The 13,714-nt window shown below is 45.7% G+C and overlaps 1 protein-coding gene across 5 annotated transcripts in view; it reads left to right on the top strand.

The window, feature by feature from the left end:
• Positions 1 to 13,714, top strand: part of FGGY (FGGY carbohydrate kinase domain containing) — a 207,520-nt gene that overhangs the window by 96,136 nt on the left and 97,670 nt on the right. For all 5 annotated transcript variants that reach the window (XM_056532944.1, XM_056532945.1, XM_056532948.1 and 2 more), the window contains exon 8: positions 1,400 to 1,503. In XM_056532944.1, the coding sequence (XP_056388919.1) occupies positions 1,400 to 1,503 (104 nt within the window). The remainder of the gene's footprint in view (positions 1 to 1,399; positions 1,504 to 13,714) is intronic.

Raw genomic sequence — 13,714 nt, 5'->3', positions numbered from 1 at the left:
ACAATTGTATCACTTCCCAGCTGAGAGCAGGACGAGCTATGTACAATGGATCAGTCTGGAGTCCAGGATGTTTAGCTCACAGAGCATTGTCTAGACTGGATACAATTGTATCACTTCTCAGCTGAGAGCAGGACTAGCTATGTACAATGTATCAGTCTGGAGTCCAGGATGTTTAGCTCACAGAGCATTGTCTAGACTGGATACAATTGTATCACTTCTCAGCTGAGACTAGGACTAGCTATATAAAATGTATCACTCTAGAGTCCAGGATGTTTAGCTCACAGAGCATTGTCTAGACTGGATACAATTGTATCACTTCTCAGCTGAGAGCAGGACTAGCTATGTCCCACATATCAGTCTGGAGTCCTGATGTTTAGTTCACAGAGTATTGTCTATACAAATGCATCCAATTCTTAACCACAAACAGAACAACAGGAAGTGTGGCAAGCAGCCATCTTGTCCCCCCAGTCCTATCGATAACAAAGCACAAACTTGCTGAGAAGCTAATTCGAAAGTGACAACCAATATGGCTTCACTTCCTGTTGTTTTCTGGCAATATGGCTGCACTTCCTGTTGTCGCCTGGCAGTATGGCTGCACTTCCTGTTGTCATCTGGCAGTATGGCTGCACTTCCTGTTGTCATCTGGCAGTAGGGGTGCACTTCCTGTTGTCGCCTGGCAATATGGCTGCACATCCTGTTGTCATCTGGCAGTATGGCTGCACTTCCTGTTGTCATCTGGCAGTATGGCTGCACTTCCTGTTGTCATCTGACAGTATGGCTGCACTTCCTGTTGTCATCTGGCAGTATGGGTGCACTTCCTGTTGTCGCCTGGGAATATGGCTGCACTTCCTGTTGTCATCTGGCAGTATCGCTGCACTTCCTGTTGTCATCTGGCAGTATGGCTGCACTTCCTGTTGTCATCTGGCAGTATGGCTGCACTTCCTGTTGTCATCTGGCAGTATGGGTGCACTTCCTGTTGTCATCTGGCAGTATGGGTGCACTTCCTGTTGTCACCTGGCAATATGGCTGCACTTCCTGTTGTCATCTGGCAGTATGGCTGCACTTCCTGTTGTCGCCTGGCAATATGGCTGCACTTCCTGTTGTCGCCTGGCAATATGGCTGCACTTCCTGTTGTCATCTGGCAATATGGCTACTGCTACAAAATAAAATAAAAATGTTAATATATCTATAAAAAAACATTTTTAAAAAGCGATTCAGAATGACCTAACTTTAGCTGCATCTCTATTTTCTTATACGCTAATAGATGTGTGATTTAGAGGGGACCGCCTTTAAAAAAAAATTGGGAATATTGTAAAATGACAAAGGCCATAAGGAAAAAACAAAACAAACAAAAAAACAGTAATAAATCTAGTAAATCTTCTCTGTCTTTCTCGATCAGGAGTGATCGGTGCCGATGTGACCGGGTATAACCTGCCGTGTGAGAATCAGCCAATCACGTCCCGGCTGGCGTTAATCTGCGGAACGTCTTCCTGTCATATGGCGGTCAGTATCCCGTCGCTGATTCCTCTCCCATTGTGCGGCGTCCTCACTTTACCTCTCACAAGAGTCTACAGAGACGTCTCCTGAGTTTATAGAATGTGGTATTTATGTCTGTGTGGACAGGTCTGAAAGCAAATGGGGCGCGAAGCCCGGAATCGCCGTCCTCCATTCATCATTTCTACAAATATGGGGACACGGAAGGACACAGACAGTGCGGGAAATACCTTAACTTAAAGGGCAAGTCCAAATACAACTGCTATTAGCATCAGGAGAGCATGAAACGTCCCTACATGACATGGGTATTCAAGGTAGCTATCTCTTTAAACGGTAGTCTCCAAACTGTGAACCTCCAGATGTTGCAAAACTACAACTCCCAGCATGCCCGGACAGCCAACGGCTGTCCGGGCATGCTGGGAGTTGTAGTTTTGAACATCTGGAGGTCCACAGTTTTGAGACTACTGTTCTAAAAGAGTTTGCTCTCTGGTGCCACCTAGTAGGTAAATGTTTCCTTCCTTTAAAGGGGTACTCCGATGGAAAACGTATTTTTTTAAATCAACTGGTGCCAGAAAGTTAAACAGATTTGTAAATGACTTCTATAAAAAAAAAAAATCTTATTCCTTCCAGTACTTCTTAGAGGCTGTATACTATAGAGGAAATGCTTTTCTTTTTGGATTTCTCTTCTGTCACAGCCACAGTGCTCTCTGCTGACCTCTGCTGTCCATTTTAGGAACTGTCCAGAGCAGGAGAAAATCCCCATAGCAAACATATCCTGCTCTGGGACAGTTCCTAAAATGGACAGCAGAGGCCAGAAGAGAGCACTGTGGTCGTGACAGAAGAGAAATCCAAAAAGAAAAGCATTTCCTCTGTAGTATACAGCCCCTGAAAAGTACTGGAAGGATTAAGATTTTTGAATAGAAGTAATTTACAAACATGTTTAACTTTCTGGCACCAGTTAATTAAAAAAAAAAAAAAAAAAAAGTTTTCCACCGGAGTACCCCTTTAAGCCTTTACAATATGAATGGGTGTTTACTGGCCAAGACAGAATTGCTTCCAAAAGGGAAAGAGAGAAATTCTACCTTGTCTATTAGATTCCTAGTCATGTTCTAAGGCTTAAAGGAATACTCCCCTGGAAAACATTATTATTGTTTTTCTTTTTAATCAACTGGTGCCAGAAAGTTAAACAGATTTGTAAATTACTTACATTTAAAAATCTTAACCCTTCCAGTACTTATCAGCTGCTGTATACTCCTCAGGAAGAAGTTATTTTCCTTTTGAATTTCCTTTTCCTGACCACAGTGCTCTCTGCTGACTCCTCTGTCCATTTTCGGAACTGTCTGGAAAGGAAATTCAAAAAGAAAAGAACTTCCTGTGGAGTATGCAACAGCTGATAAGTCCTGGATGGATTAAAATAGAATAGAAGTAAATTACGAATCTGTTCAAGTTTCTGACACCTGTTGATTAAAAAAATGTCAAACATTGACTTGCAAGGAAGCTACCTCCAATAGGTGGCACCAGAGAGCAAAGAACTACTTTTGCATATCCTTTTGCATATCCTTTTTCTCAGTGCATGAAACACCCCTACATTACATAGATATGCAAAAGATATATCTTCTGGATCTAGAAGGATAAGGGTTTACTCTCTGGTGCCACCTATTGGCAGTAGATTCCCTGCAAGTCAATTCTTCGTTCCTTTAAAGGGGTACTCCACTGGGAAAAAAAAATTCAATCAATTGGTGGCAGAAAATTAAACAGATTTGTAAATTACTTTTCTTAAAAAATGTTAATCCTTCCAGTACTTATCAGCTGCTCTAAACTACAGAGGAAGTTCATTTCTTTTTGAATTTCCTTTCTGTCTGACCACAGTGCTCTCTGCTGACACCTCTGTCCATTTTAGGAACTATCCAGAGTAGGAGAAAATCATAGAAAACCTCTCCTGCTCTGGGCAGTTCCTAAAATGGACAGAGGTGTCAGCAGAGAGCACTGTGGTCTGGCAGAAAGGAAGTTCAAAAAGAAAATAACTTCCTGTGGATCATAACAGCAGCTGATAAGTACTGGAAGGATTAAGATTTTTTAATAGAAGTAATTTACAAGTCTGTTTAACTTTCTGACACCAGTTGATTTAAAAAAAAAAAATCTTTTCCAGTGGAGTACCACTTTAAGCCTTAGAACATGACTCGGCATTTAATGGCAAGACAGCAGGGACAATTAACAGCTTTAAAACAGGATTAGATACATTCCTGGAACAAAATAACATTAATGCTTATGAAGAAATATAAAATCCCATCCCTTCCCCAATATCGCGCCACACCCCGACCCTTCAATTCCCTGGTTGAACTTGATGGACATATGTCTTTTTTCGACCGTACTAACTATGTAACTATGTTTCTCCCAAAAGGGGAAATAGAGAAATTCTACCTAGTCTATTGCCTTTCTTTATTGTCATCACATATACAATAAATAATACATTCACCATACATAGCATGACAGCACAATATACAGCACATGTTCCCTACCCTGTATATCATACTACATCCTACACTAAAATCCATATACAAGAAAACGGGATAGGGAGGGGAGATCACAGGCCCGAAGCTTTATTGAAAATGTCTGTTAGATGCCTATTCATGTGATTCCCACCGGGGGTTCCATTGAGAACTGCCAGGGGTTGCACGGGCTCCAGCAGGTATATATATATATATATATTTTTTTTTATCTCCCGCCCCAGCCTGCGCTCCTGTGAATCACGGCAGCGCAGGGGGGAAGGGAAGCCTGCATGCACATTGCGTGTACGTGCCCACTGCGCACACAGCACCCCCTCCCCACTGTGGAGCCGTGAGTGAGTCACAGGGCGCAGGCCAGAAAGGGGAGAAATGCAGGGAATGGTATCCCGGCCCCCAAATTATCTTCCCGCCAGCCCTCTGGACTATTTTCCCGGCCCGCCTGGTTCTACCCGGCCCCCTGGATTCTTCTCTGCCCCCACAGAAGGACGGCTCAGCTCAGTTTAATTAAAGGGGAACTCGGGTGGAAAATTTATTTTTTCAAATCAACTGGTGCAAGAAAGTTAAACAGATTTGTAAATTACTTCTATTTAAAAATCTTAACTCTTCTAGTACTTATCAGCTGTCCATGTCAGGAACTGTCTAGAGCAGGAGAGGTTTTCTATGGGGATATGATTCTAATCTGGACAGTTCCTGACACGGACAGAGGTGTCAGTAGAGAGCACTGTGGTCAGACAGAAAAGAAATTCACAAATTTCTCTGTAGTACTGTATATCTGTAGTATACAGCAGCTGATAGGTACTAGAAGGGTTAAGATTTTTAAAACACTGTGGGAAACACTGTTCTAACTGGCTTAAAGGGGTACTCTGGCGCTAAGACATCTCATCCCCTATCCAAAGGATAGGGGATAAGATGCCTGATCGCGGGGGTTCTGCCGCTGGGGACCCCCGTGATCTTGCACACAGCACCCCGTTACCAGGTCTGATGACTGGCAATCACAAGGCCGGAGCATTGTGATGTCATGGCTCCGCCCCCGTGTGACATCACGCTCCACCCCCTCAATGTAAGCCTATGGGAGGGGGCGTTGACCACTGTGTCTGAAGTGAAGTGTCCCAAAACAGCTTGCAGGACACCAGGAGGATCCTTTACCTGCCTCCTGCATGTCCGATCGCCGAATGACTGCTCTGTGTCTGAGATCAAGGCAGGAGCAGTCGAGCAATGATAACACTGATCAATGCTATGCTATTGCATGGCAGTGAACAGTTTAAGAGATCAGTGTATGCAATGTTATAGTCCCCTATGGGAGCTGTAACATTGCAAAAAAAATTTGAAAATAAAGTGTTAATAAACCCCTTCCCTAATAAAAATCTGAATCACCCCCCCTTTTACCATAAAAAAAAAAACTATGCAAATAAAAATAAATAGAAACATATGTGGTATCGCCGCGTGCGTAAATGTCCAAACTATAAAAGTATATAGTTAATTAAACCGCAGAGTCAATGGCGTATGCGCAAAAAAAAATCCAAAGTCCAAAATAGCGTATTTTTGGTCACTTTTATGAAAAATTAATAAAAAGCTATCAAAAAGACCAAACAAAACTTCAGATCACGGCGCAAAAAATGATCCCTCATACCGCCCCATGTGCTGAAAAATAAAAAAGTTATAGGGGTCAGAAGATGACATTTTTAAATGTATAAATTTTCCTGCATGTAGTTATGATTTTTTCCAAAAGTGCGACAAAATCACCTATATAAGTAGGGGATCATTTTAACCGTATGGACCTACAGAATAAAGAGAAGGTGTCATTTTTACTGAAAAATGTACTGTGTAGAAACGGAAGCCCCCCCCCCCACCTTAAAAAATTGTGTTTTTTCTTCAATTTTTTTTGAACAATGATTTTTTTTTTCCATTTCGCTGTGGATTTTTGGATAAAATGACTAATGTCCCTGCAAAGTAGAATTGGTGGCAATTTTTAGATGGAAAATTGAAAGGGTTAGGATTTTTAAAAGCTAAGTTGGAAAAAACGAAAGAGGAAAAACGCTGAGTCCTTAAGGGGTTAATAGTCAAGACAGAATTTATCCCAAAAGGGAAAGTTATCCATCTGGATATATTCTGGATTGTTCTAAGCCTCAAAGGAGTTAAAGGGGTACACCGGTGGAATACTTTTATTTTAATTTTTTCAAATCAACTGGTGACAGAAAGTAAAACAGATTTGTAAATTACTTCTATTAAAAAATCTTAACCCTTTCAGTACTTATCAGCTGCTGTATGCTCCACAGGAATTTGTGTAGCTCTTTCTAGTCTGACCACGATGCTCTCTGCTGACACCTCTGTCTATTCCAGGAACTGTCCAGAGTAGGAGCAAATCCCCATAGAAAACCTCTCCTGCTTTTGACAGTTCCTGACATGGACAGAGGTGTCAGCAGAGAGCACTGTGGTCAGACTGGAAACAACTACATAACTTCCTGTGGAGCATACAGCAGCTGATAACTACTGGAAGGGTTAAGATTTTTTATTAGAAGTAATTTACAAATCTGTCTAACTTTCTGTCACCAGTTGATTCACTGGAGTTTTTCACTGCAGTGCCCCTTTAAAGGCTGACTTTCAAGGAACTACCTCCAATAGGTGGCACCAGAGAGCAAGTCCCTATCCTATTAGAACACTAGTCTCCAAACGGTGGCCCTCCAGCTGTTGGAAAACTACAACTACCAACATGCCCGGACAGCCGTTGGCTTTCCGGGCATGCTGGGAGTTGTAGTTTTGCAACATCTGGAGGTCCACAGTTTGGAGACCACTGTTTAATGTTTACTGTTTTGCATATGCTTTCTCCCAGTGGAGCATGGCATGCTGGGAGCTGTAGTTTTGCAGCCGCTGGAGGCACACTGGTTGGAAAACACTGCACTGTGGTCCTCCAGCTGACACAAAACTACATCCTCCCCCCCCCCCCCCACCTCATGCCTGACAGCCTTTATGCTTACACAATTCACTGACAGCAAGCAAGGATCCTGAAAATGTTAAGAAATTAATAAAGAAAGTAATTAACATGCACTTGAAGAAACATTCTTGCTACCTATAAAGTTCCTGTACACCAGTGGTCTCCAACCTGCGGACCTCCAGATGTTGCAAAACTACAACTCCCAGCATGCCCGGACAGCCGAAGGCTGTCCGAGCATGCTGGGAGTTGTAGTTTTGCAACATCTGGAGGTCCGCAGGTTGGAGACCACTGCTGTAGACTAATATATGAGGTGCGGACGTTTTCAGCTGGACCGTGTCTATCCCCCCCCCCCCCCCCCAGGCTGATAATGGCGGCCGCGCCGCTCCCCCCTCTGTAGGTGTCTGAGGATTTGCTTGTTTTTTTGTCCTGCCTGATTTTGGCGCATTAGAGAAGACGGGTTTGTTCCGCAACGGATTCCCAGACATGACTGAAACTCACATAACCGTGTCCGCGTTTACCGCCTTCCTAATTGCAATTACCAGAAATACGCGGATTCGCACTACGCCAAGTGGAACATCGCGCCCTGTGCTATCGACTATTTGTACAGGGAGAGAAGAGACGTATGAATGGCCTGAAGCTTATCCTATAGATGTCACATTACATCCCCCGATCCTCCAGCTGGAACTGATTGAATCTAATGGGAATATCCCTGTGTGAGCGTCGGGGACTTAATCCTATGGAGGGATATAGACACCAAACGTGTAGGGAAAATCTATAGAATGATTCTTCTGTAGCTTAGAAGTCAAACCTGTGTAACTGTGTGGTCATATAGTTACAGCTGCACAGTCCCCTCTATCCCCTCCCTGCACTCATCTCTGTGATCATAGAGAGAACTGTGTGGTCATATAGTTACAGCTGCACAGTCCTCTCTATCCCCTCCCTGCACTCATCTCTATGATCATAGAGAGAACTGTGTGGTCATATAGTTACAGCTGCACAGTCCTCTCTATCCCCTCCCTGCACTCATCTCTATGATCATAGAGAGAACTGTGTGGTCATATAGTTACAGCTGCACAGTCCTCTCTATCCCTTCCCTGCACTCATACATATGATCATAGAGAGAACTGTGTGGTCATACAGTTACAGCTGCACAGTCTTCTCTATCTCCTCCCTGCACTCATACATATGATCATAGAGAGAACTGTGTGGTCATACAGTTACAGCTGCACAGTCTTCTCTATCTCCTCCCTGCACTCATACATATGATCATAGAGAGAACTGTGTGGTCATACAGTTACAGCTGCACAGTCCTCTCTATCCCCTCCCTGCACTCATCTCTATGATCATACAGAGAACTGTGTGGTCATATAGTTACAGCTGCACAATCCTCTCTATCCCCTCCCTGCACTCATCTCTATGATCATAGAGAGAACTCTGTGGTCATACAGTTACAGCTGCACAGTCCTCTCTATCCCCTCCCTACACTCATCTCTATGATCATAGTGAGAACTGTGTTGTCATATAGTTACAGCTGCACAGTCCTCTCTATCCCCTCCCTGCACTCATCTCTATGATCACAGAGAGAAGTGTGTGGACATATAGTTACAGCTGCACAGTCCTCTCTATCCCCTCCCTGCACTCATCTCTATGATCATAGAGAACTGTGTGGTCATATAGTTACAGCTGCACAGTCCTCTCTATCCCCTCCCTGCACTCATCTCTATGATCATAGTGAGAACTGTGTGGTCATACAGTTACAGCTGCACAGTCCTCTCTATCCCCTCCCTGCACTCATCTCTATGATCATAGAGAGAACTGTGTGGTCATATAGTTTCAGCTGTACAATCCTCTCTATCCCCTCCCTGCACTCATCTCTATGATCATAGAGAGAACTCTGTGGTCATACAGTTACAGCTGCACAGTCCTCTCTATCCCCTCCCTACACTCATCTCTATGATCATAGTGAGAACTGTGTTGTCATATAGTTACAGCTGCACAGTCCTCTCTATCCCCTCCCTGCACTCATCTCTATGATCATAGAGAACTGTGTGGTCATATAGTTACAGCTGCACAGTCCTCTCTATCCCCTCCCTGCACTCATCTCTATGATCACAGAGAGAAGTGTGTGGACATATAGTTACAGCTGCACAGTCCTCTCTATCCCCTCCCTGCACTCATCTCTATGATCATAGAGAACTGTGTGGTCATACAGATACAGCTGCACAGTCTTCTCTATCCCCCTCCCTGCACTCATCTCTATGATCATAGAGAGAACTGTGTGGTCATCTAGTTACAGCTGCACAGTCCTCTCTATCCCCTCCCTGCACTCATCTCTATGATCATAGAGAACTGTGTGGTCATACAGATACAGCTGCACAGTCTTCTCTATCCCCCTCCCTGCACTCATCTCTATGATCATAGCGAGAACTGTGCGGTCATACAGTTACAGCTGCACAGTCCTCTCTATCCCCTCCCTGCACTCATCTCTATCATCATAAAGAACTGTGTGGCCATTATGACATGTAGTGTTCTCACTCAGCTTTCCTGGTCCTGAGCAGCAGTCCGTCCATGTTATACAGGTACACACCTTCCAAATCTGTTCTGCTACACAGAAAGGTTTTAATGTTCATGATCCTAGGAAAGCTGGGTAAGATATAATGGCGCCATATTGGTGATTACCCATTAAGTAACAATTTAGTTAACAAGGGGCACATTCATGGTATAGCTCATATACACGATTGGCGTATTTCACCCGTCTCATCCTCCGCCGCACAGTGAGTCACATGTCCATACCTGTAAGACGTATTCTCTTCTACGCCAGAGGGGCACAGGTGACTATACAGCCATATGGGTTAAATGGCAGCCAAGCCGGGAAGCTTCATACACAAGACTGGCACCAGCTTGGAACAGAGACGGGGAAAGTCGGGTGGCACATACTGAGAGGAGTGTATTTGGCTTGGAACAAACATTGAAGTATTCAGCCAAAATACAGTCTGGTATTTTATAAGAACATAGGAACATAACACTCTCTGATGTATATGGGAACCAAGGGGGAGGGGGGGGGGCACGTTCAGTATAGTCACACAGCGGTAAAGATGGATGGATCCACTAAGTGCATCGATATAGTGCGCAATTCAGACCAGGATGGACGATAAAGGCAAGTTCTTCTCTAGAGAGGTCAAAGGGGTACTCCACTGGGCAGCATTGGGAACATTTAGTTTGGAACGCTGTGGGGGTTGGTCACGCCCCCTCAATGCAAGTCTATGGGAGGGGGCGTGGCATCCGCCACGCCCCCTCCCATAGACTTGCATTGAGGGGGGCGTGATGTGACATCACAAGGGGACGTGACCAACCCCCAAAGTGCGCAAACAGCGTTCGGAACTAAATGTTCCCAATGTTCCCAAGTCCACCCTGTTGGCCACTGTACAGTTCATACATGAGATTGGAGGGAGGGGATGTGCAGGACTTCAACATAATCACTGTGTACATACATTACATTACTTATCCTGTACTGATCCTGAGTTATATCCTGTATTATACTCCAGAGCTGTACTCACTATTCTGCTGGTGAGGTCACTGTGTACATACATTACATTACTTATCCTGTACTGATCCTGAGTTATATCCTGTATTATACTCCAGAGCTGTACTCACTATTCTGCTGGTGAGGTCACTGTGTACATACATTACATTACTTATCCTGTACTGATCCTGAGTTATATCCTGTATTATACTCCAGAGCTGTACTCACTATTCTGCTGGTGAGGTCACTGTGTACATACATTACATTACTTATCCTGTACTGATCCTGAGTTATATATCAGACAGGAGGCTCATATCTTATGCATTATTCTTTCTTTAATAATGCCCATAGCAGAACAAAATTCAATAAACAATCAGTGTAAAGAAAAAACTACAACTCCCAGCAGTCCCGGGACCACAGCAGCCACTCCTCGTCTGTAGCCTCTATATAAGGACTGCCCACATATAGATCCCCCTCTTTCTTTCTGCTCATGGCAGAGCATACAAGCTAAGTGCTATCTGTGATTTAATACTTTGGTTTTTTTTCCTTACTTGTTATATCATAACTATTATAGATATTGTGTTGTTGGGAGAAGATAATCGCGATTATCTTCGCCCATTCGCATTTTATGCGATTTTACCCCGTTTCGGACAACTATTTCCCCGGCGCTAGTCTTTCTCCTTGCTCCGGTTCATCACTCCACTATTCTCTTCCTCTCTCCGCTCCTCATACCTTCCTCCGCTTCCCAACACCCCCCCCCCTCCCGGCGCCATTTTACCTTCTTCTCCTACGTTCTGCGCTTCGCGCGCGCGGGATAGGGGCGGATCTTTCGCGCGTCGGCCGCATTTCTTCGCGGCCTACACGCTGAGAGGGGCGGAGTTTTCCCTTTCGTCACTGGACCGCGCTCCTGCGCCTTCCAATCAGTACCCAGCCGGACGTAGTCTCGCGAGACTTCGTCCCCGGGTACAAGGACTCTCAGGCTCACCTCCCACCGCTGCGTCAGTGCAACGCTAGCGGTGTGGAGGACGGAGCCTGTACCATCATTTCCCTATACGTATTTTCTGTAGGTAGATTTCAGGAATTTATTCCTTCCCCTCATCTTTTCCCCCTAGTTCTCCTACAGTTAACCTGTTAGTCAAAATGGCTGAGGAACCCTCATCTGCTCCCAGTAGAGGGGAGAGCTCTTTAGACTCGGCCCAATTTATGACCGCCAACCAGATACAAGACTTAATTAATAAGTCTGTTCAGGCGGCTTTGGCCTCCGCCATGGTAACCTCTGGATCACTACCAGCGGTATCCTGTGCATCTGTCCCGCCATTCCAAAGCGGTGAACCGCCAATTAAGAAGGGAAAGGTTTCCCATAAAAGGAAACATACATTGGCGACATCTGACTCCCCTGGCAGGGGAAGATAATAATGTGCTCCAGGCAGCCCCTACCCCGGCCTGCCAACCCCAGCATCCATCAGACTCCACTCGACCCCTGGGCCTCAGGGAGTTACATGAGAAGAGGCACAGATCCGCTAGACGGACCAAACCCGACTCTTACGTAGATTCCTCTGACGAGGATTCGTCGGGATCATCCAGCGAGTCTGACGACTTTGAATCCAACACTAATATCGAGGATGCTGGGGATACGGCGTTCGACACCGACGCCAACCCTGTTACACAGGGCACTGTGATCCTAGACTCCCTAGGTGAACCCCTTTTTCACCCTGATTCCATCTCTCATCCACGATCGGGTGAATGGTCCCCACTTCCTCACGTGACCCAGTATGTGGAGCTCTGGGCTCGTAAGTCCCTAGACAGGACCAGCCGTAACAAGCTGAGAGCTGAGTGTCCCAGGCCCTTTATTCCCAATAAAGTAGTGGCAACCCCCGAAGTGGACCCCATTTTGATGAAATACCTAATGAAATCGGGTAAATTCCCTAAGAAGGGAATAGAACGCTCATTTAAAACTATTCAGGAGCGTATCTTAGACTTATTGGGCCCTCTCACTAAGATACTCAACCTGTCTGAGCAGGCCGCAACGACAGATCAACCTGTCGATACCCGTCAACTCCGGGGGTGGGCCCAGAGGGCCATATGCCTGGCAGGTACGGCCAACACCACCTGCTCGATTGAACGACGTAGGTCGATCCTGATGCGCCTCGACCCGCAACTGTCCCACCTAGCTGAAACTGAGTCTGGGCCTGCAGCAGCAGGAATGCTCTTTGGGGACAACCTGATGAAGGACATCAACAGGTTTGTCGGCCTGTTTACAGGTCTGGATAAAGCCCAGACTTCATTAAAGAAATCAGGGACAAATAAGCTTTTTCCTCGGGCCGGCAGAGGTAGAGGCCGATCTACCGGCCGCACCCCCTCCTATAGGCCACAGGGCAGACCCTCTGCCCAATACCAGTACCCTCAGGCTCCTCCGTCCTACACAGTCCCAATGGCACAACCGTCGCCTTTCTTCCCCCCCAGAGGTCGACCTTGGCGCGGACGTGGCGGACGCGGATATCCCCGTTCCCGTCCAACTACCGGTAAGTGTGCCAGATATTCCACATGCTCACATCCCTGTGGGGGGACGCCTGATGTATTTTTCCCACGCCTGGTCTGCGATTACGGCAGACGCGTGGATCCTACAGACAGTAGCGGGATTTCACATAGAACTCCAATCTCTACCGGTCCTGGGTATACAGCCAACCCCTATCCGTTTTTCACAACACAACATGTTACTCATAGACAACGAGATTCAAGATCTCCTGTCCAAACAGGCGATCCGAGAGATCGACCCTTCTTCCCTAGGGTTCGTAAGCAACCTTTTCCTAGTGAAGAAAAAAGGGGGCGGTTACCGTCCGGTCATAAACCTTCGGGAACTAAACCAACATGTCACGTATCGCCATTTCAAGATTGAGGGAATTCACTCCCTTCGCGATTTGTTACAACCAGGCGATTGGCTGGTGAAGGTGGATTTGAAGGACGCTTACCTCACCGTCCCTATCCACCAAGATTCACAACATCTTCTTCGTTTCCTCTGGAGGAACCACATGTGGCAATTTACTTGCCTTCCGTTCGGCCTGTCATCAGCTCCGTGGTGCTTCACCAAACTGATGAAACCAGTGGTGGCATCCTTGAGGAGCAGAGGGGTCCGTCTGATCATTTATCTGGACGACCTCCTCATCATGGCCCGCTCCAAAACGCAAGCTTCTCTTCACATGTCATGGACGGTGCTGCTTCTGCAGAATCTGGGATTCATAATCAACCGAGAAAAATCTG

This window comes from Hyla sarda, chromosome 7 (genome assembly GCF_029499605.1).
Source record: "Hyla sarda isolate aHylSar1 chromosome 7, aHylSar1.hap1, whole genome shotgun sequence".
Classification (NCBI taxonomy): Eukaryota; Metazoa; Chordata; class Amphibia; order Anura; family Hylidae; genus Hyla; species Hyla sarda.
This window is presented reverse-complemented; position numbering and strand designations above follow the sequence as displayed.